At 41.5% G+C, this 26,038-nt stretch overlaps 1 protein-coding gene across 1 annotated transcript in view; it reads right to left on the reverse strand.

The window, feature by feature from the left end:
• Positions 1–26,038, reverse strand: part of LOC112118283 (uromodulin-like 1) — a 65,291-nt gene that overhangs the window by 15,673 nt on the left and 23,580 nt on the right. Inside the window, exons 9-16 of the mRNA XM_026650845.1 lie at positions 24,529–24,641; positions 20,721–20,940; positions 16,627–16,764; positions 15,294–16,064; positions 12,029–12,286; positions 11,417–11,529; positions 2,739–2,952; positions 595–732 (exon numbers count right to left, since the gene is read on the reverse strand). Coding sequence (XP_026506630.1) covers positions 595–732; positions 2,739–2,952; positions 11,417–11,529; positions 12,029–12,286; positions 15,294–16,064; positions 16,627–16,764; positions 20,721–20,940; positions 24,529–24,641 — 1,965 coding nt within the window. The remainder of the gene's footprint in view (positions 1–594; positions 733–2,738; positions 2,953–11,416; positions 11,530–12,028; positions 12,287–15,293; positions 16,065–16,626; positions 16,765–20,720; positions 20,941–24,528; positions 24,642–26,038) is intronic.

Raw genomic sequence — 26,038 nt, forward strand, 5'->3', positions numbered from 1 at the left:
TCCATAAAAAAGTGGTTCAAAAGAACTGAGAAACTGAAAGACCTATTTTAGGTGAACAAATAAATTATTTGAGAAAAGGTGGCATGAGTTGGATGCATTAACTAAAGACAAATCAATGAGTTATAACATCAGTATTTATCAATACTATAACCCATAACATAAACTGCTTCCATTCTGATTTAGTCTCTTATCTTGTATCTCTGATGTCCCATCTATTACTGCTCATGAAAGAAAATAACTGGTACTCTCAACAATTCTGTTTACCTTTAAGGGGGAAAATAAGAGAAGAGAAATCATTGTTAAAAAAAAAAAAAAAGAATGAACTGGGCCCATTAAATGTTCATACCGTAAACTTTTATGATAAAGCAAAAGTATAATAAATGCAATTAAATATAACAGAAATATGCAAAATACACTAAAATAGGCATATTTTTCAGTAGCATGTGGTTGAACACATTGAGCCAAAGTCATCCCTAGTATACCTCCATGGACCAAAGTGGAGTTCCACCAGAAGTGGATGTAACCAAATGATTTTATGAAGACACCATCATTATAATTTCAAATAAATCACTAGGTAATGAAAAACAATATTGCCTTCACAGTTTCTCCCAGGCCTCTCTGAATTGAGATCAGCAAATCCTTCATTACAGCTGCATTGATAGCTCCCATATGTGTTGTGGCATGATGCATCCGGGGAACAGTCATCATCTTCTCTTTCGCACTCATCATAATCTGTTGGTTTTTGGAGTTTGGGGTTTTTTATTAAAAAAAAAAGAAGAAAAAAGAAAGAGAGAGAGAGAGAGAGAGAGTGTATTACTGGCATTGTGATTATTCCTTAACTGGAACTACCATCATGGTACCCTGGACACTAGTTCTCATGTTGTTTATCTGGGAGATAGTAACACACACAGTCCGGAAGCTGCTGATGCTAGAATACTCAGTGCCTGAAGGTCAGAGTTAGCAAGAGCCTCCAGCGGCACTGCTGGCAGCTGATAATGGGAGGGCAGATCCCCCCGACCCCTTCCCCTCGGCACACCCAATTAATTCTCCCATCCCCCAAAACTGATAGCTGTCACAAGGGACTACTCCCAAACAGACTCTCCCATCCTACAGACTCAACACTCTTAAGAGGGAAGCGGGTGGTTGGTCATTTAAAGAATATTTGGAGCTGGTTGAAAAACAGGCCAAAAAGTTTGGGAAAGTTTCATCAAATTTGTTTTCCCATTCTTCGGCCAAAATTTAGAATTTCAAGGACAAATATTTGTTACAAATTTCAATTTTTGTACAGGTTCTACTTAGGATTGTGTATAAATGGAAACACAGCCACAGGTGGGTTTCAAATTTCCCACTTGTTACTCTCACTAACCACACCACTATAGGTGGCTTGTGTTAACTCTGTCCCTGAAACCCCTCAGACTAATGCCAGTTTCAGGGGGCATATATAACCCTGTTCTCAATGAAGTGCTACCATGATATGGACATTCTTTTATTATTAATGAGACATGTGTTGCTGGTTGTGGTGAAGGTGGAGAAAAGGCACCACCATGTGGTCAACAGCATGGATTTCTGTGCCTTATGTAAATCAGACTCTGTGCCATAGGAGAACATGTATTTTGTTTTTACATGCAGGAGATTTAAAATGAGTGTTCACAGCCAAAAATGGGCACTAAAAATCCAAAGAGCTATAGAAATATCCAACCTGCACTCAGCTTTTGTAGACTTGCAGTGCACTACTTTCAGAGAAGAAACACTAAGGGCCATCTACCGCAGTGTGCAGGTTGAAATGTAACTGAGAGTATCAGAAGGATGGAATTGCTGAAGACCGTTATTAACAACTCAATAAGAGTGTTTAGGCAGAACATATCTCAGTAAGAACCAGAGTTGGAGAAGGATGTCTTTAGGAAGGAGCAAAGAAAGTTACAGGAGACTGTGGTTCATTTATTCTAACCAAACGAAAGATGGGGGCAAATAATAACAGATTGACCTTTTCTAATTACTTTGGGGCAGATTTTGCCACGTCTGCTCACATGAGTAGCACTCTACTCTCAAGTAGTCCCACTGAAATGTGAGTTAGGCTGGTAGAATCTGGCCTTTGTAAAACAATAACTTGATGAACAGTATGCAGCATAGCTTTATAAAGGACACAGAATGTTTGACAAAACCGATAGCCTTCTTTGATAAACAATTGTAAGTGTGGCAGGCAAGGAGAATGCACCAGATGAAATAAATCTATTTTAGTAAAGTTTTCCATACTGTCCTGCCTGCAATTCTAATTGAGAGGTTAGAACAATATTATTTAGATAAGCATGTTGTGGTGTAGATACTAAACTTGCTGATGTGTCATCAACAGAAGGATTAGAAATGATTTTATAGAGAGACATCAATTTGAGGAGCTCTATAAAAAAGGATTCTACTGCAGTCAATCAATGGACTAGTCTTATTTATCTTCTTTATCAATGATCTATAAGAAGAAGGAAACTGTACAATAACTAGTGGCCCTGGTTAAACCAAACTGAGGGTCTACATCTGAGCCCTGCTACACCACACATCTCACTGTATCTTTTGAAGTTCTCTGAAAGAGCTCGTGGGCTGAACTGGCAGAAGTTCTAAGGAAAAGATAATGGGATTTTCATCCAGCACTCTCACAGATGCTGTATTCTCTAAATCACAAACAAAAAGACAGGTTTTATCCTGTTGCTAGTTTTGAAAAATTACAGTGATATAAAACTGCACCTTACCACGTATGGAGAGGCTGGTGTTGTCAACTGTAAAATAGGAACTATTTTTAAAGACATCATGAAAATCTGTGGAAAGGTTGTGGATATCCAAGTCTTTTGCAGTCAGTAAATCGAAACCTACCACTATGCTTCCATTAGTAATACTGGTTATCAGCATTTTTATCAAACCAAGATCCATTTCCTGAAGACGGTTAAGAGGCAGAGATTTCCGTACCTGTGATCAAAATATAATGCATGTGAATATGGGCAGACAGTATGAATTAAATTATATACTGTGACTCAGAATGCCCAAACATTATGCATAACTACCGTGCTTCATGTTCAGGACAGAGACAGCAGAAAATGGGCTTTTATTTAACTACTGAATTTTCCGAATACCGTTGTTTGGCTCAAATATGTATTTAACTGTGAATATAAAACACAGGAATGATTCAGCTCAGAGTATACACAGAAGGAGGTAGACATAGATATTGGCAGGGGTCCCTGGTAACACTTAGCCTGCCAAGGAGAGAGATTCCATTGGTGCAATTCAGTCTCAATGCTCCTTCTATCAAGGGGCCTTTAAGGAGACAGTGCAGCCCAATACTAAGAGGCTTTGGCTATGGAGACAGCATGGGCAGAGTGGGCATCTCTGCAGCAGTATCTGCCAACAATCTCCTATGGAACCTCAACCCTATCTTACAGATGCTCCTGCAGCACAAACCCTAAGTGAATGTACCAGCCATACCACCGTCTGCCCTCCCTCAGGGTGGATCTCCATGGAGGGCAAGCCTGGTACAGAAAGTTCCTCTTCGTATTATTAAGAGTAAATCTGGCCTCCATCTGTACCTAATGATCAAATCAAAGGGGAAATAGAAAAACAGTTTCTCGTGCTTTCAGTATCTCCACGCAGCCTCAGCTCAGACTAACTCAAAAATGTTTCACAGGAGTTTTCCATGGGGAGTCTTGCACTATTGCTGCAGATCCTAACTGCCACCTGGACACACGTCCCAGGCTCCCACATTTCCCTGACAGCCTCGTGGCCAGGCCAGAAAATAACTCTAAAATAATCTGAATGTGAATATTTAGCCTCAGAGCACCTCAGTTAGGGCAGATGATCATGACTAATTATAATAAACACTTAATCGATATGCAAATGTTCTGGAATTTATCTTGGGCTGAAAAGAGAAAATACAGCCTTTCCCAGTGACTATTGAACCTCCACAATCACTAGGCTATAGCGACAACCTTTTGTACTACTTTGGATAGAAGGATGGTCTTGTGTCCACAGGACTGGAATTCATAGTTCTACTTCTGGCTGTGCCGCTGATTTGCTGCACGTGTTTGGACAAGCTGTTCCACTTTTCTGTGCCTTAGCTTCCCTACATATTCCACGTAGGATAATATTGACCTGTGTCTCAAGCTCTAGATAGGCTATGAGGCTGAAAATTAATTAACTTTGAATAGCATGTTGAGATCATTGGATGGAAAGCACTATGTAAATGCAATGCTTTACTACTGATACTACCACACGGTTAAAGAGTTTGAACACCAGTAACAAGAGAGAGCAGACAATACATTCAATTTATTTCCTCTACTAATTTAGATGTAAATTGAGATGACCCATCCCAACCACACTGAGTTCCAGAGGAGGAGCCTACAACAATAATACAGAGTTTCTGAGAGAGGCCGTAAGTTTTGTGCTGAGGAAAACTGGTAAAACCACTATCCATCACATAACTTTAACTACAAAGATATGAAAGTCAGCTAGTTTGATAATATTTTATGTATCTATCATAGATTAAAAACCTTTCACAATATATGTGCAAAGGATGTGCAGAACGAAACACTGTAAACTGTTGACATAGCCTTATCTCTCTTTAAAGTTTGACTGCTGAGTAAACTGCTGTTTCTATCTGCCTGTCAGACACTTCTAATATTCCACTAGTGTAATATCTAGATGCACTGAATTTGTCCATAAAGGGCCCTATTCTCCTCTCGTCCTTGCTTCAGAAGCTGCTAATAGTATCCCTGGTGTTTCTTTCCCCTCGCCTGTATTCTTTTCTGGTTTTGACCATCACTTGCTTTGTCATGTCTGAATTCAGACTGTGAGCTCCCAGAGGCACTTATTTGTGTCAGTGAATCCTAGGATATTTTTCACATTTGGAAATAAACTTACACCAAAATTTTCAAATCTGAATACCTAAAATTAGGCTTCACATTCTACAGTGAGGTACCTCGTTATAATCAGTTCTCTATTGTCAGGGCCGGCTCCAGGCACCAGCCCAGTAAGCAGGTGCTTGGGGCGGCCAAGGGGAAGGGGTGGCATGTCGGGCTGTTCAGCAGCAATTCGGAGGCGGATCCCTCTCGGAGGGAAGCACCTGCCACCGAATTACCACCGAAGAAGAAACCGGCGCGGTGGAGCTGCCGCCGGAATGCCGCTGATCACAATTGCAATCGTGGCTTTTTTTTTTGCTTTTCTTTTTCCCAGCTGCTTGAGGCGGCAAAAACCCTGGAGCTGGTCCTGTCTATCGTTGTTATTTATTTCACAGTAGCAAATGTGGAAAGAAGCTCAGAGCCCCACTGTGCTAGGTGCTGTGCAAACAGAGTGAGACACAGTCCCTACTTCAATGAGCTTACACTCTAAGACAACAAGACAGACAAACGCTGGGACAAACCTAAGACATGCACTGTCCTCCTGATGCACGTACATCACTCCCATTAGCTTCAAATGAGAACGCCAAGAGGAGGAAATATCCAAAGTTTTAGAACTTGAGGTTTCATTGCTTGAGGGGTGATTACCCTGCTTGTGCACATCTACTCCTGCTAGCTCTCCTCAAGCTAGAATGAGTATGACTAGCAATGTAGCTGCAGTAGCATGGGTAGTGGCAGTGGAGGCATGGTTGAGTTGTGCTGACTACTGAACTACCAATTTCAGGTGGGACTGTACTTGGCATGGTTAAGCCATGCCTCTGTTGCTACTGTCCATGCAACCATGGCTGCACTGCTATTTATAATCAAGCTAACTCAAGTATGTGTATGTGAGCAAGGGAATCACCCCTCTAACTCATAGCATAGACAGTCTCAGAATAATAATTCTTGCCCTTTGCTTGCAAGATCCTCTATTTAAATTCCCTCATTCCTATATCATAGAATCGTAGACCTGGAAGGGACCTCGAGAGGTCATCTAGTCCAGTCCCCTGCACTCATGGCAGGACTAAGTATTATCTAGACCATCCCTGACAGCTGTTTGTCTAACCTGCTCTTAAAAATCTCCAATGGAGATTTCACAACCTCCCTAGGCAATTTGTTCCAGAGCTTAACCACCCTGACAGTTCGGAAGTTTTTCCTAATGTCCAACCTAAACCACCCTTGCTGCAATTTAAGCCCATTGTTTCTTGTCCTATCCTCAGAGGTTAAGGAGAACAATTTTTCTCCCTCCTCCTTGTAACAACCTTTTACGTACTTGAAAACTGTTATGTCCCCTCTCAGTCTTCTCTTCTCCAGACTAAACAAACCCAATTTTTTCCAATCTTCCCTCATAGTTCATGTTTTCTAGACCTTTAATCATTTTTGTCACTCTTCTCTGGGTTCTCTCTAATTTGTCCACATCCTTCCTGAAATGTGGCGCCCAGAACTGGACACAGTACTTCAGTTGATGCCAAATTAGCACGGAGTAGTGCGGAAGAATTACTTCTCGTGTCTTGCTTACAACACTTCTGCTAATACATCCCAGAATGATGTTTGCTTTTTTTGCAACAGTGTTACACTGATGGCTCATATTTAGCTTGTGGTCCACTCTGACCCCCAGATCCCTTTCCGCAGTACTCCTTCCTAGGCAGTCATTTCCCATTTTGTATGTGTGCAACTGATTGTTCCTTCCTAAGTGGAGTACTTCACATTTGTCCTTATTGAATTTCATCCTATTTACTTCAGATCATTTCTCCAGTTTGTCCAGATCATTTTGAATTATAATCCTATCCTCCAAAGCACTTGCAACCCCTCCCAGCTTGGTATCGTCCGCAAACTTTATAAGTGTACTTTCTATGCCATTATCTAACTCACTGATGAAGATATTTGAACAGAATTGGACCCAGAACTGATCCCTGTGGGACCCCACTTGTTATGTCCTTCCAGCATGACTGTGAACCACTGATAACTACTCTCTGGGAATGGTTTTCCAACCACTTTTGCACCCACCTTATAGTAGCTCCATCTAGGTTGCATTTCCCTAGTTTATGAGAAGGTCATGCAAGACAGTATCAAAAGCTTTACTAAAGTCAAGATCTACCACATCTACCACTTCCCTCCCATCCACAAGACTTGTTACCCTGTCAAAGAAAGCTATCAGGTTGGTTTGACACAATTTGTTCTCAAATCGTGTCAAACCATCAAGCTCTCGATCAAGCTCTCAAGTGAGCAGCATTTCATAGATCGATGTCTGCAAGGTAGACAACGAGCAGCTTTGCTATGTTCAGGCTATTTCTCCATTAAGGGCTAGATTGGGAAAGGCACGGCCACGAGTAAGTGGCAGCACACAGCTGCGCTGTCCAGGACAGCCACAATTCCTTCCCTACTCCCCCCTTGCTCCTGGGCCAGCGGAGTAAACTGACATTTTACAGGGTGCAGCTTCTCCGCTCCCATTAGTCCATCTCTGCTCTCCAATGCACTGGGGGTAGAGACAGGCTTCACCCATTCCCCACCTACTTGCTCTTGGGAAGAAATATCCAGGGTGTCACACCAGACCTGGACTCAAAATCCAAGAAAGTCTTACTTGGCCAAACAGTGGGGTGGGGACTTTCTCCCCTTTACTTTGAAAGATAAGGCTAGATTTTGGCCTTAAATTTTCATCTTTCATATTTGTTGTCTGAATTTCAGCCATTAAGTATGTCAGCAATCTTCCCTTGGACCTTCCTTAGCATTCACCAATATTCCCTTCTCACAATTAGCTTTGTTTTGTGGACTCCATTTTAATGGAGGGTTTTGGTTTTTTATTTTATTCAGAGCTAAGCACCTGGAAAACATTATAGTTATGTTCACATCATAGTTAGCCACTAGGTGACACTACTAGCCTCTCTCTTCAGATTACTGCATGACTTAACAATGCCCTACCATTAAAATAATGTGTGATAAAAGCGGGAGGCAAAGGGAGCTCCATGGTATATAAAAGGAAAGGAAATTTCTTTCTCTGACTTTTTAAAAGAAATAATTATATTAAAAAGGAAAATCCATCCCTCTACTTTGAGGTTTTACTACCAGGAAATAAATCTAGCTATAATACCTTCAGTCTTCTTAGCATATGCGCAACATGCCTCAGGTGGCATGCAAACAGATTCATCACTGAATTTGGTCTGCTGGTTAGATCAGGGTACAAAGGAAACACCAGGAACTCCTAAATAGAACAGGTAAAGGATATGCCTACACTGCAAGTGAAGGTGTCATTGTAGCACGGGTAGGCATATCCATGATAGCTTTAATCTAGCTACCACAGGTAACAACAGTAGCGTAGATGTGGTGGCATAGGATTCAGCACAGGCTAGCTATCCAAGTAATAGCCCTCTGGGGACAATGGGTATGTACTGGGTCGGCTAGCCCACCCTGAAGTCCATGCCACTGGGTTTTCACTACTATTGTTACCTGTGCTAGCTAGATGAAAGCTAGCACAGCTGTGCTACAATTACACCTTCACTTGCAGTACAGTACATTGACAGGTAAAAAGGAAAAGGCACATTAGTGCCAAAAGGAGAGTTACAAGAGAGGAGGAAAACACTGGCAAACTAACAGCTACAACATGAGACGGGAACCCCCTTTGGTAAAGTAAGAAAACCAGGAGGGAGATAAACCCAAAGTTAAGAAGTAGCCCTCATGAAGGAGCCAGGGGAAGCCAGGCTGAAATGCTAGTGAAATTAAAGGAGCCTCAGTAACATGGCTGGAGGGTTAGTGCTGTTGAGGGGTAAGAGACAGAAATCGGTTCAGAGTGGAGTGGCTGTCTGTGTGGAAGGCAGTAGTAATTTCTGAAGGGTGCTGGTTAGAGATAATAGCCACCCTGCCAATAGATCCAGGGCAAAATGCTAGCAATACAGGCAGTAGCTAATCTGGGCACTTCTAGACACATATGTAGGGAGCCCTGTTGAAGAATTAGAATTGCAATGATACCCTGGAGACTGATAATAAAATGAGTAAGAGGCTATTTTAACAGAATAGGCTATTGCTATTTAGGATGGTGTGTATGAATCCTTCCCACCTCCTGCTCTGCCCCCGATTGCTGCTGTCTTCACCTACTGCATTTTCTGATGGGGCCAACTGGAAGAAAAGTGCAACCTAGTGCAGCACTAATAGACTCGAGTCCACATCACCCAAACCACCCCCACAACTGACACTAACTGCCATCCTTCTTGGCAGTCTCGGAGAGGCTGAGGAACATGCCCAGAGACAGAATTATCCTCTCACTCCCACTGACAATTCCTCCAAGCCAGGGCCAAAGGTTGCTCTACAGCACCCTGCCTCTGTTTTCCCCCTCTTCAGGGCCCTTTAAGAACACACTCAGTTCAAAGGTAGTTGAAACAATCCCCTCCTGAGGTCCAATTTATTGAGTACTAAGGGTAACTGCAACATCCTGCTCTTTTTGTACTGGAATTGCCAGATTCCTCTCAGGTGGGGCTCATCCGTAATCAGGGTTGGCTTAACCCCAGGCTCTTCAGCCCATGAGGCAAGCCACCTTGTTACAAAGTGCATTGGCAGGACAGCAGGGGGAAGCTAGCTTGGACATTGACAGTGCAATCTGTCAATTCAGGCTTTTACATCTTGCTTTTCTCCACACTGTAACATGAACAGGATTTCAATCTCTAGCACTGTCAATCTAGCACCTCTACGAAGCACTACATTCATTTTTTAAAATATGGTGATTTTTACAAGTAAGTAAATATATGTGGATTGCGAAGACATAATTCCATAAAACAGATTTAAGGAAACCTTCTGGCAAAGCTTACTTAACTGGGGCTTGAGCCTGCTCTTAAAATCAGTGGGACTTTTCCCATTTACTTTAATGGGATCAAGGTCTGGCCCTTACATCCCGAAAAGAAGATTGTAAAGATTTTCCAGCCTCTCTCTTCTTTGACAGATAGTGTCTTATGACAATTCTTGTGATCCTATCAGGAGGAAGAGTATTTTGCCTCGGGCAGTGGCTTATGTCCAATGGTTCACAGATGGATGGGAAAGACTCCATAATACACCTGGCCAGTAGTATTGTTGGAAGGAACAATTATTTCCTTATTTTCACAGGTGATCAACTTAAGCCTAAAGCATGAGTGTTGGGTAACAGTGTGACCTAGCTTACATTGCTATCAGTCTTACTTTAATTCCGCTACCTAATCTTTTTAAAGATAAACTACTTACGTCAATGATTTTCTGGAGCAGAGAAGTTGATTGTATGCTGCATAAAGATAAAATATTTCATTTTATCCATTTTAATAAAATATGAAAGGGACAGGGACTGGACAAGGCCTTGATTAAGGTTCTAATATCCAAAATAGCCTGAAACATATAACAATGCTGAATAAGAAGGAGGTCAGTGGATGCTTGCTGCATTTTTACTTTGCATGAGCATGTCACTTTCATTTTACAGCTGTTGAACAGATATTGCTAGGATGTGTCAGCCTGAGGCCTAAACAGCTTCAAGAAAGCTGTGACCCATTGACTGCACATAGGGAAGGTGTAAACTAGCAACAGTGGGAAGTTATTTTATACCTTACACATTCTCTCTCTATCAAAATTCTCCTGTGTTTTCATGCTGCATAGAGCATTCTTCACTTTCTATCCTGAACTCTTCCTGGGCATGGTTAAACTGTTGCCACTTTACATCCCAGAGATGGCTGTATTTCAGGGATACTTAAAGTGCTTTGCTGTCTTTGGATGAAAAGCTCTAGAATGGTCATCACAAATTTATCATTGTCAGTATTAATCTCCCTAGCAATGTATCAGTAATGTAGACTTGTGAGAGGAGACAGACAGCTGGAACATGTCCAGTGGTTTTCCAATGTAAAGGGACCTGGGTGTTTGTGGAATAAATGTGAAAAGGAACAACAAAGACAAACAATTGATGGATTAGCCAAAAAATAAGAAAAGGAGGGTGGCACCTCCAACGTAAGTCCCTCTGAATTACAAGACGGTTAAAGGAAATAAACAGATCTTCCAAGGCAGTTTGATATTCTGTGCCCTAATTAAATGTGGTATTAAAGCTGACTTAATAAAGGGTGGGAGAAATAGGTTATAAAATTAGGGGATATGAAACAGGATAATAATAAAAATCTCTACTATATCAGACATGAGTGGATCTGAGAAAGGACAACAACAGAATTAAGTTGCATTGATATAGTGCCTTGCAGTCCAAAGATCTCTAAGTGCTTCACAAATATTCATTAGCCCCTCAAAACACGCCTATGAATTAAGTTTGCTTGATTATCCCCATGTTACTGATGGGGAAATTGAGGCACAGAGAGCCAGGAATAAACTCCCAAACTTCTGATTCCTGGGCTCATGTTGTAACCACTGCACCATGCTTCCTCTTTTTTCTAATGTAATCAATGGGTCTCAATTCATTTAGGTATATGGGGATACAGGTATGGCACATGTATCGGTCAATCATATTCCTCATTTTATGAAGCCCATGTACAAATAATGACCATTTTTAATCAACTTACTTCACCAAGAAACAGCTGTGTAAAGTTATGATACTCTTCACTACTTGCATTGTTCAAGCCTGCAATGTATTTCACATTTGTTATTCTTACTGATCCATTCAATTTTTGAACAGCTGCAAAATCAGAAAACAGTTATTTAGAATAATGTGATCCACAGACCATTGGTGTTTTGCAGAAAGCTGTCTGGCACATGGTGTAGGTATTCCTCCTAGTTTCTACCTGCTGAATCGGGTCAAACTAATGTAAATAATTTCCCAGTGTTACTTTCCCACAGAAGCAACTGCTGTAATTGCTACAGAGACGTCACAAGCCTATGAATGGGAAGAGAGGAGATCCACAAGACATGATTTGTATCAATTGTACCATTCCAGTGCCAGCCTCAAGTGCTGACTTTATACCACTGTTAAATTTGCAGTTGTTGTCAGCCCATTGTTTTCTACCTGTCCACACATCCAACAGCTGCCACTAAATCATCCTTAGTATGTCCATCAAACCCTGTCCTGGCCATGTGCTCTCATATAAATAGAAGTCCATTTCCCCCATTGATTTCAGTGGCATTAAAAGCCGACCCTTTAAGAAGCAACCATAAGAGTTGTTTCTAAATGAAATTACCAGTCTTTACTTTCTGGCGTGCTGGTTTACTTTCCATCCCACAAACTTCTGTCGTGATTTCAATGGTGTACAAGATCCCAGGTTTTAGCCCTGGCACTGTCAGACTCGTGCTCTGGATTTTAGCCTCTGATATTAGCTGGTTTTCCTGAAGCAGCAGAAATCGGAAAGCAGGATTCAGTGCAGAATCTGTGGACCAGGCTACATGAAAGCTGATGCTAGTCACATGGGAGAAAATAATCCTTTGAGCTGGGACAGGTACTGGGAAGAAAAGAAATTATCATCAATCAAACCTCTGGGGTAAGGGGGGAAAGTACCACTTCTCTCTTAGAACTAACTATTGAAGCGGGCTCTACTCTACTCTACAATGATTCTGATGCATTAGGAATGCCTTTAAAATTAAATGATAGATTATTGGAATTTAAGCATTTTTACTCAGTGTGTCTGCTGCAGTTCATCTTGCAGCCTTGGAATGGATCCTAGACAGGCTAGCCATGTTCAAGTATCTGACTTCAATGACCATTACTTAGGTAATTTTCAATATTAAAATATCTGGATGTAAATTTTAACAAATAAAACAAGTCTAATATTGCCTAAAGCCTGTACCGATAGCAAGCTGAGCAAGATTAGATAAGGAGAGTATTTGGATGGGTAAACTCCAGGGCAGAGATGTTGCACCAGGGAGATGCTATGGGACCCTTGACACACACAGCAGGGGGGTGGGTTCCTCAAAAATCCTGTACTTCCTGCCTCGAGCCAGCAGATGCTGTTATCATGTTTCCTCTTCTCAGTCACAGTAGCTAGCAGCAGTCCCTTGGCTGTCCCCTTTCTTGGCTTTCAGTATCTTCAGAGGAGGCAGCCATCCAGCCAACATCCTGTGTGCTGTGCTAGGCAGCTTCACAAAGCACTAGAAGGGACTGGGGAGAGGGGGCTGGTGGTGGTAAGTGGCAGAGAGCGATGAGGGTGGGATCCCAGGAACAAGTGGGAGAGAGTTTCCAAGAGATAAAATGAGGCCCAAGGAGGTAGGGAGCCTGAATAGAGTAAATAGAAGTGGGGGAGATGGGAAGGCAGGAGATCCAAGGAGCGGGAGACAGGAAGGTGTCAGGAAGAGAATGGGGCAGAAAGGCCTGGAGGCTGGAGTCAGGGAAGGGACAGATTTAGAAGGAGTAAAAGAAAGGATAACATGGGGGGAAATAGACACTGTAAAAGGAAAAAGAGACAGGCAGAGATCAAGAGGGAAGAAAAATGTTGAGAAAGACAGTGGGACAAACCCCAAGGTAGCAGTGAGTTAAGGGGAGAAGTGGATAGTGGACATGAGGGGCGCCATGGGGAAGCTAAGGATGGATGGTAGAAATGAGGGGGTAAGTGAGTGGTTAGTGCTGGAGTGTGCATAATGCGGAGAGGTGCAGAAGCAGAGGAAGGGCTGGGGAAAGTGAATGGGGCAAATAATGGATAGTGAGTGATGATGGATAAGAGGTGATTAAGACAGAGTAGGGGAGAGACTAGGGAAGCTGAAGTAGCAGCACGGTAGGTGGAATGCAGAAGCAAGCAGCAGCCATACTGGCGAGTAAGGGTGGCTCTACTTTCTTTTCTGATATAAATAGGATGACCAGACAGCAAATGGGTAATAGGAGCCTATATAAGAAAAAGACCCAAAAATCAGGACTGTCCCTATAAAATCGGGACATCTGGTCACCCTAGATATAAACATTTTCCCTGAGCAAAGTAAAAGCAGCACACATGCTCCTTTATGCCACCACAGCATTTTTATTATCAGTTTGCTTGTTGGCCTGGACCCAGAAGCATAGGGAGCGAGGTGTTTCCCAATATCTCCAGTGAGGAGGAACACAGCCAGCCCTGAGACCCGTGCAGAGCCAGAGGGAAGTGGCAGGCCTCAACACAGAACCTCCAAGTTGCAAAATCTTGTTTATTTACTAGAAGGTGCTGAAAGCCTGTACAGTGTCTCCTTTATTTATAAAGTAAACCCGTGCTTTGCACTCCTTTCCCGACTGCTACTTCAAACACTAGCTCCTGTGAGGTTGAGACACTTTTATTCTCTGTTTATATCCAAGGGGTGAATTGTGAGCATTTTATGTTCCTAGTTTACTATGTTAATTAAAAAGGGAAGGCGAAAAACAGCCTGTGGCCTTACAGGAGACATTGCTCAATCCAGTGACCTGGCCCTGATGAAGAGACTGACACTTGCAATGTCTTCATTGCCTGCCCCACTATCACTCATAGCAGCATTTCCTTTAAAAAGGCTGCAGAGGCTTCAGTAAAGCAGAAGCCTACACTGACTCTCCATTTCCTTTTCAGAAAGGACATTAGAAGCTTAAAGCAGGAGACATTGGTGAAAGCAGTGGCTGAGCCAACCAGAAATAATCAGGTCAGGCGCAACTCAATAATACATTAAGTAAATAAATGTAATACTTGCAGATGGTGACATTCAGATCCAGACACAACCATAATTAGAATTTAAGGCCTAAATTTTTATCCAAACCCCAACTCTGGTTCAGATCCAAATGCTGAATCAAAAAGGTGGAAAATTCATAAGAACCATTGTAATACATCTCCCTAGATCCAGGCAGATCATGCCTCCTCATTGCCCTAATCACTCCTCATTAGAAGTCTTCACGAAGTTGCTCTCAGATCTCCACACACTTCCCCTCTTTGCTGGGGTTTTCAGGAGTCCGGCTGACCCTTTCCTGACTGGCAACTTTTAGGGAAGTGCAAGATCAGACCATCTCTCCCACACACGCACACACCAAGTTATACAAGCCCCTCAACCTATGGGTATCCTACATTCTCCTGTGCCAGGGAAACACTCCCTCAGCTGGCAAAGGGACTTCAATAGTCTTTGTAGGCTGCAGCCTACAAGTGTCATAGCAAGAGAGAGGATCCCTCCCCAGATCATTGTGGACCAAGAGGTTTATCATAATGTTAAATGGAGCAACATTTAAGGTGTTACATGAGTCACCTCACTGTTTTTGAGGACAGACTTCTAAAGTGTTACAAATTGATGAAACTACTATCAAAACATTGGAAGGTTCAGTTATTTTGGCAATGCTCTGACATGCTTATTTAGAAAAATGCACCTAAGAATAATGCCAAGCCTACAAGAAAATATATATTTCAAAAAGACAAACTAAATTTTGGTCAGTCCCATCCCATACCCCAATACATACACAACTATGCATTTTTCAGAACCCTGACTTCTTCTTGTGAACAATCACCGAGCATGCAGGACAGTGCTGTGATGCATACTTACTACAATCTGTGTTCGGGAAAGTAGTAGCACTGAAAGCTGGTGGTGAGGAGTCAGGGGAAACAGGTGGCACTGAGAATGATTCTTTAGGAGGTGTCTCAGACCAAGAGTTGCTAACTCTTCCCATCTCTTCATGTACATCAAGGGTAGAATTTAGAGTATAAATTGTAGGGTTTTCTGTAGTAGGCAGGGATGTACTGGAGCCATCCTGAGAAATTGCTTCAGGAACCTGGAGAGATATGTGAGTCTCTCCTATAGTTTTATTTCTCACAACGGCAGAAGTTGTATTTGAAACCATAGATAATATGGGCAATGGTGAAGTGTGCTGCTCTTGACTGGTTGCATCCCTGAACGCACTGGTAACAGTAGTCAGTTGCTGTGGTGCACCAGTTAAAGTCTCTTCCATAGAGTTTTCAAGTGATGCACTTACAACTTTCCACTGTTCTGTCACCACGACTAGTGTTTTGATGGTTGTTGGACCCTCCATACCAGTTGTGCTATTTCTTTCAAATCCAATTGACGATGTCATGCCTTGTCTCTGAGTGACTGGAGGACTGCTGATGGAAGAATGACTGCTTGACGCTTGCGTACCACTTGATGGCAGCACAGTAGGCATATTTAATGTGGTACTCCTCTTGGGGCTGAGAGTAGTCATTGTTCTTATTTCAGTGATTGCTGGTGAAGCATGCAGTCCAGTACTTGTTTCAGGTGGTATTTCTGTCCTGCCTGATTCATTTAGGGGCATCATTTCAGTAACTGGGTTCACAATTTCACCTGTAACAACATTGTTATGACACTGAAATGGACGTTCAAACCGAAGGAATAAAACATTAGAACATTCCCTATTTTATTTTAAAATCTATCAGATCATTTTAGTATTATGTAAGCAAGACGTGTGTATTTCGTTAACACATTTACCCAATAAGCTACTCAGAACAGGGTCTGGTAGTGTGGTTTACTGCTCTGCCTTGCTACACAAAGGAAGCAGATTCAATTCCTGGTTTCCCTCTCTTCTGGTCAGCAGGACATGGATCACCAGTGAGGAGAGCACTTAGCTCCTGGGATGCACAGGAACTCATTACTCAAAAGCCACCCTTCTGGCTGATTAAGGAGTGCTATTGAGAGGATCCAAAGGGAGATCTACCCGGTTCTCCCTTCCTGGAAGGATGGTGGTCACAATGCAGGCCCTTGAGCATAGGAGATGGTACACTGTATGCTCCTGGGGTACCGTGCACACATTCTGCACTATATAAACGGTAGATGACAATAAAAATAAAGTGGAGGTGGCGAAATGATGTGTTCCAGCTCTTCCTGAAAAAAGAAACTAAATGCTCACCTTCACAGTTTCTTCCAGGCCGAGATGGATTGGTATCCATGGTTGTCTTGCATCTGCACATGTATGAGCCCATTAAATTGATACACTCTGCATACATACAGCAGTCATTCTCTGAACGAGATGCACATTCGTCCCAGTCTGTAATGCCAAAACCAAAGTGTCAGTAAAACAATCTCTTTTCTGGCTGAATTGAGATATAACTAGAAATAATCACAAAATACTCTTGAACTTATTTAAATAGTTCTCAGTCCTCACAGTTTATCTGAGATCCAAGTTTTGAGTGACTCGGAACATTGCCTGATCTTGATATCCTTGCAGATCAAAATAAAAAAAAAAGGGTGTTCTAGCCAGGAAAAGATTTTTGCAAAGGAGATTCTTTAGATTTTTTTCATAGATTTAAAATAAGACACTGTAAGCTTAAACCAGAGAAAGTTGCTTGGGCATTAGAAAATACAATGTGTATTTACACCAGAGAAACAAGTTACTTCAGATCATACACTCCACTGAATTCAGTTTACCACATCTCATGAGATTTCATGTACCAATGAAGTTATAACCCAAGGATGCATCTGGATCAGCAAGTCCACTGGAAATGTACTTAGGTTTAAACAGACTTTTGATCCAATTTTTTCTTATTTGGAAGAAGTGATGCCGACAGGGAACACTCTTGAACGAGGCAGTTCTAAGGGTGAAAACTCACATTCTTTAAAAAAAAGTGCCTTTGTAAAAGCAGTAGCATAAACTCTAGTGTCATAGCTGATACCCTTTTAGGCAGTCTCAGAAGAGAGACCATGGATTGGGTATATAAGAAAATGCTTTAAGGGAGCCCTGCTATGGTAAAGTGGAAAAAGCTTCCACCACCACTGCCAGTGCTATGTATGTGGCTAAATATAAGATTTAATTCTCCAGTGTGCTCTCTCTGACATCTTTCATGAACACTTGGACCCCAATCCATCAAACCCGTAAACATGTGATTAACTTTACATATGTAAGTAGTCCCATTAAGTTCAATGTGATTACTCATACATGGCTAAATCTTTACAGGATCAGAGCACTAGTTCACTTGGAAAAAAAGACTATACTGAAAAAGTAGTCCCAGCTACAAACCACTCTGATCAAAGGACTGGAAAATTGAGTTGCTCAACATAACATCTTAGGCTATGTCTACACTGGCAACTGAATGACAAAACTTTTGTCTTTCAGAGGTGTTCAAAAAACACACCCCGCCCCCACCCCGAAAGATAAAAGTTTTGTGGACGACAAGCACCAGTGTGAACAGCTCTTTGTCAGCAGGAGCACTCTCCTGCAGACAACACTAACGCTGCTCATTGGGGGTGGAAGTTTTTTGTCAGCAGGAGAGCCGACAAACAGCGGCTACACTGCGCGCCTTTTAGTGACACGGCTCTAGCGACACAGCCATGTTGCTAAAAGCCGTGTAGTGTAGACATAGCCTTAGGCTCCTGTTCTGAAAATGTACAGATATTCATTACTGTGATATTTTTTTCTATAACAAAGGAAACTTCTATTCTAGAAATAGAAGAGGAAAAGTGTGTGTGCACGCATGCATTTGTCTTTGTGCCTGAGCACATGCTTCATTTGGTACTGCCCACCCAGGTGACATTTTGTTTCTCTCTCTTTCAGACTCATGAGCTAATTGCCATATTTTATTTATCCAAAGTCCACATCCATTTTTAAGTTGAAACCAACCCCATTGATAGGGTGCTGAAGTACCACGATTTACCACACCATGAGGAATGCAAGAACTTCACTAATGTTTTACCAAAGCATGGGCCCACTGTGACTTTTGATAGAGTTTTATGCTGTTAGAAGGATGTTTCCTCTCTAATTATAAAATAATTTACACATTCCATTACTCATGAGGATTTTCAGTGAGGTTTTCCTGTCATTTTGCTGAGTGTGCCCCCTGTATGCCAGTTCCCTTACGCCTCAAGACTGAGAGCCTTATTCCATGAGGTAACAGTTACCGCAGCTAAATTCTTTGTCCTGTGCTGATTGGCTGTTTGCGCCAACCGTCTCCCACTCCACCCCCAGTCTTTTCAGATCAGCATTATTCCACCTGCTCTCCATACTTCCCTCCTCCCTTTCCTCCCATGCTATTACCCCTCACTTCAGTGTCCCTTTTCCCTTCCTCGGAGCTTGTCTACACTTGAAATAGCAATTCAGTGTAGACACTCACTGCAACAACAGGAGGGGTTCTCCGATCAGCGCAGTTATTCCACCTCCCTGAGAGGCAATAGCTAGGTTGATGGGAGAATTCTTCTGCTGACCTAGTGCTATCTACCCCGGGGGTTAGGTCAGTTTAACTATATTGTTCAGGGGTCTGGATTTTTTAACACCCTGAGAGATGTAGCTGGGTTGACTTAATTTTTGAGTGTAGACTTGGCCTTAGTCTTTTCATCCAGCTAATCCTCATCCCACTCAAACAATTATAAAAATAATTCTTTCCAGGCCATCACTTTGTTCACTTGCTGGTACGTTATAGTTGCATATGTAAGGGTACATACATATTGTATTCTTTTTCTATCTTATCTATTTAGATTGTCAGCTCTTTGGGGCAGGGCCTGTCTACTTCTCTGACTGTACAATGCCTAGGACAATGAGCACCCATTCTTGGTTAGTCTATTAGGCACTACCACAGTAGACATAATAGATAATGATAATATATGATCCCAAAGAAAGATGCTTATGGCCCCAGTACTTTCAGCTATATTAGCCCTCCTGATTTTTTCAACTGTGCTGTTTTAGGGATGCCAAGTTCCCTTTGCGTCAAATCTAGCCCTTATCCTTAGCTAATGTAAAACAATGTAGATTCATTCATAGAAATGGAGCTATACTGATTACACCAGCTGAAGATATGGCCATGCTATTCAGGAATCGTTAGGAGATGCAGTTTTGATACAGCTGGAAAACCTGATATACAAATATTTCCCTGTGTTTTCAGCTTTATTTTGTGCATTTAATTTTCAGACATTTTTGATAAACGAATGTTTGTCCAGAGTTAAGAAACATAAGCCTTTTTCTAGCTATACAGGAGAGTGGAGTAGTTCTCTGTGCCATTCCGGGGAACTGCTGCTGGGTAAGAATGTTACTTGAACTCTCCTGGATTTTTGAATTAAAACATTTTAGAACTTTTGCCCTCCCTCATCCCTTCACACTCAAAATTCCCATATAATGTATGTGCAGCAAAGGGCAAACACTCCAATGACGTATTTTGGCACATATCATTATCACTTTGCAAGATTGTATCAGATGAACATTTGATCAATATATGCTTCAGCTACAGTTTGTCTCTTCATTAATTCCATCCACCCAGATCTGCAAGTTGGAAGGGTGTTTTTCTTGATCATGCTAAATAAGCTTTTATAGGACATGTTATTCAGAGAGACAACCACCGATTTTGCTGTCTTTGGCAGCTGTCTGAACTCTGGTTGGCTCTGTCAGTTTTGAAACCTGATGCCACAACCATTTGATTAGAGAAAATAGTGGGTACTGTAGATCAAAAGAGGATTACTGCAACATAAATTCCATGCACAGTTCCTTAGCTCATTTCACTGGGATGACATCAGGTAATTTCTCTGGCTGGACTTTTATCACAGAAATGTTGGATTACATTTTTTAAAATCTGGATCAAACACAACAGCAGCAGCCCTGAATATACAGTATTCCAGAGGGGATGTGTCTTTCACATACCCATAGTAATCCACACACTACCCTCAGCTATCCACTAGATGGCAACCTCCTAGTATCCCACAAAAAGCAGAGGAGGAAGGGAGGAAACTGGCTAATCCAGGCTCCGCTCATTCCCACATCAGGACCCACACACCATAAACAAAGGGAAGGATGCCCATAGAGGCATAAGATACCCACCATCCACTTGGGCCGAGGGGCAAAGAGTTGCAAGAGGCCCATTCTAGTTCTAAGCCTGTGAAGGGAGATCTGATTTCACTATTTTCCTTACAACACTATTGCTGTTAGCGTAACACTGTACCTTCTTTCTATGTAAAGTATTTTTGATAAAGAATGTAAATGCTATTGCAGGTTATGAAAATACTACTTTTTTAAAAAAGCTCTACCTTCTACTGAGGCGCTCTGCTGATCAACCAAAAACACTGAGCTTCTATACAGAGAAGAAAGCATAGGAGCAAATGTGGACACATCTACTGGAAACTCAGGGTCCTGTACAATGATTCTAAGCCTCACAATGATACTTCCAGCTTTCAGGGACTCAATTTGCACCTTCAGCTTCCCAGTTTTGTATAATATAGAAATATTTGGTGGAAATGAGTTTTCAATCTGAAAAAAGTGAGAGAAATGTTGATAATACAATAAGAACACAATTAAAGCAGCACATTACAAATTTTAACATGTATGCTCTCTCTATCTTAATATTCTATATATATCACTTATAGAAAAACATCATCCAGTCTGTGATATAAATCAGCAAAAAATGAGCAATTCAGCTGAGTCTAATACACCCACAACACAGTGGAAGGCCATAACATGAATTAAGAACAGAGAATCAATACATTTTGAATATTTGTAGTGTCCAAGAAGAGATTTCAAAGCTATGATATCTACCTCTCTCTGTGTAAGTTCCCTTGCTGTCAAGCACTAATGGGTTTCTGAAGACTAATTCTCATTTACTTTAGGGCCCCTTTTTGCACCACTCTGACACCGTAAAGGAGTTAATGTCATTTATACCCACCTTAAGGCCTATTTGCTCTGCCAGAGCAGTGCAAAGGGCCACAAGGTAAATGAGAATTAAGCCCTAAAGGATTTGATATGTGGTAATAAGAGTGGAGATGGGTCAATTAGCATTTCAGATTCTGGGCCAACTCCTAAGCCCCAATGAGGTAAAAAATAGCTTCAGTCCTGATCTAGGTGGCCAGCTAGGGATTCTCCTGGCATAGGGGAATGCCAGGGTGCCTTTGGGCCAGCTAGGGTGACCAGATCTCCCAATTTTATAGGGACAGTCCCAATTTTGGGGTCTTTTTCTTATATAGGTTCCTATTATCCCCCCACTCCCTGTCCCGATTTTTCACATTTGCTGTCTGGTCACGCTAGGGACAGCATAGCCAGAATCCATAACCAACCTCCTTTGTTCCCCCAAGAGTAAGGACCAGGTCACAGGCATGCTGGGGAGAAGGAGTGGTTGGAGCATTCTGTGCTAAACTACTGGACTGATCCCAGTTAGAGCAGCTCTGAGATGGTCTCATATACATCTGAGGTCAAATCAGCCCCCAGCAGGTGCTGGGATCAGGGAGTGCAGAGGTGGCAAAAATCCATCTTCCTATCCTTTTCCTGAGTTCTGTACTGAGCCCTCTGGACCCAAGGATAGGAGCTGTTCACTGCTATGAAACTGAACTAGAGTAAAAAAAAATGTAAAGCTCCTAAGTGATTTAGAAGCCTAAGTCTCATTTCCAGAAGTCACTCAGGTGCTTAGGAGCCTAAGACTCATTGATTCATTGACCTTCAGTGAGATTAAGGCACCTAAGTGACTTTTGAAATGGGACTTGGGCACTTCTGAAAAATGTCTTGTCTAATGAACAATGATGCTACAGATCAAACTGAGCCCTGGCTCAAATGAGCAGAATAGAAAAGGGGAACTAAAATGATTAGGGGTTTGGAACGGGTCCCATATGAGGAGAGATAAAGAGGCTAGGACTTTTCAGCTTGGAAAAGAGGAGACTAAGGCGGGATATGATAGAGGTATATAAAATCATGAGTGCTGTGGAGAAAGTGAATAAGGAAAAGTTATTTACTTGTTCCCATAATATAAGAACTAGGGGACACCAAATGAAATTAATGGGCAGCAGGTTTAAAACAAATAAAAGGAAGTTCTTCTTCACACAGCATACAGTCAACCTGTGGAACTCCTTGCCTGAGGAGGTTGTAAAGGCTAGGACTATAACAGGGTTTAAAAGAGAACGAGATAAATTCATGGAGGTTAAGTCCATTAATGGCTATTAGCCAGGATGGGTAAGGAATGGTGTCCCTAGCCTCTTTTTGTCATAGGGTGGAGAAGGATGGCAGGAGAGAGATCACTTGATCATTACCTGTTAGGTTCACTACCTCGGGGGCACCTGGCATTGGCCACTGTTGGTAGACAGGATACTGGGCTGGATGGACCTTTGGTCTGACCCAGTATGGCCGTTCTCATGTTCTTATGTTCACTGACTTCATTAGCCTTGAACTCACTTGCACAAGGCCTGTATGTGTCCCAGTGACTTTGTGTTCTAAATTTTGATGCCAATATGGTACAATTCTAGAGCTCTCGTCTGCTGGTTTGTCCCTAGTTCACCTGTTCAAATCCATGTGACCTGACTGAAACCCTCACAGGCTGCAGTTTATCTGAAACACACAATCCCAACCCAATTGCAGTGGAATCCAATTACAAAGAAATCTGAGACTAGGACAAGACAAAATTGACTTTTTAAAAAATGGATAGCTTATATAAATCAATTTTATTTGGATGAACTGACTGAAAGCCAACACAATAAATATATTATGCTTTCCCAGCAATGAGTTAAGTTGATGCATATCCTGAGCCAACGGAGTTATCCGAGGGATGAATATAGTGCACTAATGTCAGTGTTAGAGTGTGCTACATTTAGCAGTTTTGCCTTGCAGGTGCTTGAGCAGAATTTTTTCCAGGTTTCAGCCTTTGATTTCAGCATGATCCTGAACATTTTCGCTTTGAGTTTACAATATGAGGTTAGTGTGCAGGTGCTGGGAGGGAGGCCAGGAAGATCTCAGAGACCAGTGCCAGTCCATGGACCAGTTGTTGAGAAACACTGGACTAGATGATCTGGGGTCTCTTCTAGCCTTAAACTCTATGACTGTATAAGAAAGCATAAAGCAGGTAAGGTTTGCTCAAACTGAGCTATGGTTCACTCAAAATGTTCACGAATCTGAACAAACTATTTGACTGGTCTGAGTTCTGATTTTCCTGTGGCTTGGGATGGTGTTGAAAATATTTTGCCATTTGAGTCAGATAGACAGAGCCACAAAAATGCCCTCTACCACAAGGGTGGAGTATTCATGGCAGAAACCTACATCTTGCACTTATGCAAACAATTACCCATTTTGCATGAGCAAATGTCCATTTAGGTAAGCAAATGTACCTGTTGTGTCTTCCTTTGAAAATGTGGTCCTGTATGTCCAATCTTTTTGTTGTCAGTCTTTTTTGAACTTTATATGTACAAATGGGCCCAAGTCCCCTTTAGTTTTGGGAAATTCTGGGCTTGTATTTAGATCTGAACTTCATAATGAAGTCCCATCTCTATAAGATGGAACTAAAACAGAATACCCTATCTGAAACTCCCCACTCTTTGTGGAAGTTCATATCTGGAACCAAACTCGAGCCTATTTATTTCATAGTTCATGACTGATGAATTGACAACACCTTAGATTCATGGCATGCAGTATGTGAATATCTAATGAGGTATTAGAAGCAATCATGACCCAACCACCTCTGCTTAAAGGAGAAAGAGCTCTGAAAATAGGTGAAAAATTGCTGAAAACATAATACAAAGAAGCCCATGCCACATGAGCATTTCAAAGATCCATTAAAAATCTTCAGATCAACTTGCAGCAAATTCCTTATCAATATAAAAATCTGAAGTAGAGAAGACCCCTCTGCATCACTGTTTTTCCTTCACTCGTCTGTAAGGCAAAACTGCCATTGACTTCAGTGGTAACCAGGTCAGGGCCCTGATTTGCTTTTTTATTTTGCCAACAGCTTTTCTTTCAATTGTAAGTGAAGGTCCAAAGAAATGGCCTGAGGATTTTCACCAGACTTTGTAAATGTGTACAAGCTTCTCTGAGACATTAAGTAAATCCCAAGTGAAAAACAATTACACACATATATTTTAGTGTTACCTCTGCAAGCAACAGTCTTGAAAACTCTTGATATTCTGAGCTACTGGTGTTGTGGAAATGTTCAGTGAAGTTATAGTTTAGGATCTTTATTGTAACACCAAATATCTGGGCATCTATAAGACACAATATTAAAATACAGATAAAGGAGAAGAGGAAATGATTTGATCAAAACTGTTGTACCTGAATCAAAACCTCAGATCTGGGTTCAGGTGCAAACTGAAACACTGGGGACCAGAAGTGGAACCTCAATGGTGTAAATTAGCATAGCTTCATTGAAGTCAATGGAGCTCCTCTGATTTACAACAGCTGAGGATCTGGCCTGAATCTGAACACTTTGAAGTTTGGGAAAGTTTAGATTTTAATCCTTAACCCCTAGGAGTTTTCAGATCTGTTTTGTAATCACCCATTACATATGAAGTTCGATCTAGAATTTGTACCCAAGTATTTGTTTTAGACCCATCTATCCCCAAAATCAGTGAAAATCTGTGTAGAAAGTAATAGAATGGGCATGGGGGTTTAGGAAAGAAAATATAATTGGAGAAATACTTAGTGTTGAAGGTGAGATTCTCTGTCCAATAACCTAGTACTACTATGAAGTAAATGGACCACTATATTACTTAAGTGTTAATGCTAAACCAAGAAACTAGAGCCAGTTTTCTGTTACTGATCTTCTACAGATTGAGACAAGCATTTAGAAATTCTCCAATGTGTTTTTAAATCCAGGTCTGGGTTCCTATCAGGTCATCACAACTTGTCATTGGAAATTATGCTGCGTGGTATTAACAGCATTCCTAAAATGAAGATAAAACAAAGTACATATAGTTTCCACTGCCTAACTAACAATAATGGCTTTTATGTATAGTGTATTATCTGAAATCAGCAGCTTGCGAGCCTGTAGCAACTGCTTTACCCTGTAACATAGATAAGATAGATACTTTCAGTCTCCAGCTGAGACCTTTTTCTTTTTTTGGTGGTTTTACCTTCATATCTGACTGATGTACCTATATTTCCTCAGTCACTATAACCTCTATTTTCTCCTCCAAAAGAGATAAGGGAGATAGCTCCTTACAGAGTCAAACCATTGTCATTCCTTATCTGATTAAAGGGAAGAATCCTACAAAAAAGTGACTAGCAACATCGTTACAATGGCTGTAACTAAATATTTTACTTAGAACAGGTTGGAACATTTCTGATTAAATTTTCTCTTTTGTTGAAACCCAAATATTTTTCAGAGATGTTTGACAAAGCTTTTTGCTGGGAAGGTTTCTGAGGTCCAGGGCTCTCTGATCACGTATAACCAGAATGAAAAGAATCAAAAACCTGACCTTTTCAACACACTTTGTGAAAACATTCCAAAGGTTTTGTCCTCATTCCAATATGAAACAAAAACAAATTCTGAAACTTTGGAAGTCATCATGAAACAGAATTGTTGACCTCTGGCCAGCTCTGATTTTTACTGGTGGATTTAAGAGGTCATGTGGGGTCTCAGGAAATAATTTTAGACCAAAGG

This window comes from Terrapene carolina, unplaced genomic scaffold (genome assembly GCF_002925995.2).
Source record: "Terrapene carolina triunguis isolate 2854851 unplaced genomic scaffold, T_m_triunguis-2.0 Scaffold30, whole genome shotgun sequence".
NCBI classification, from domain to species: domain Eukaryota; kingdom Metazoa; phylum Chordata; order Testudines; family Emydidae; genus Terrapene; species Terrapene triunguis.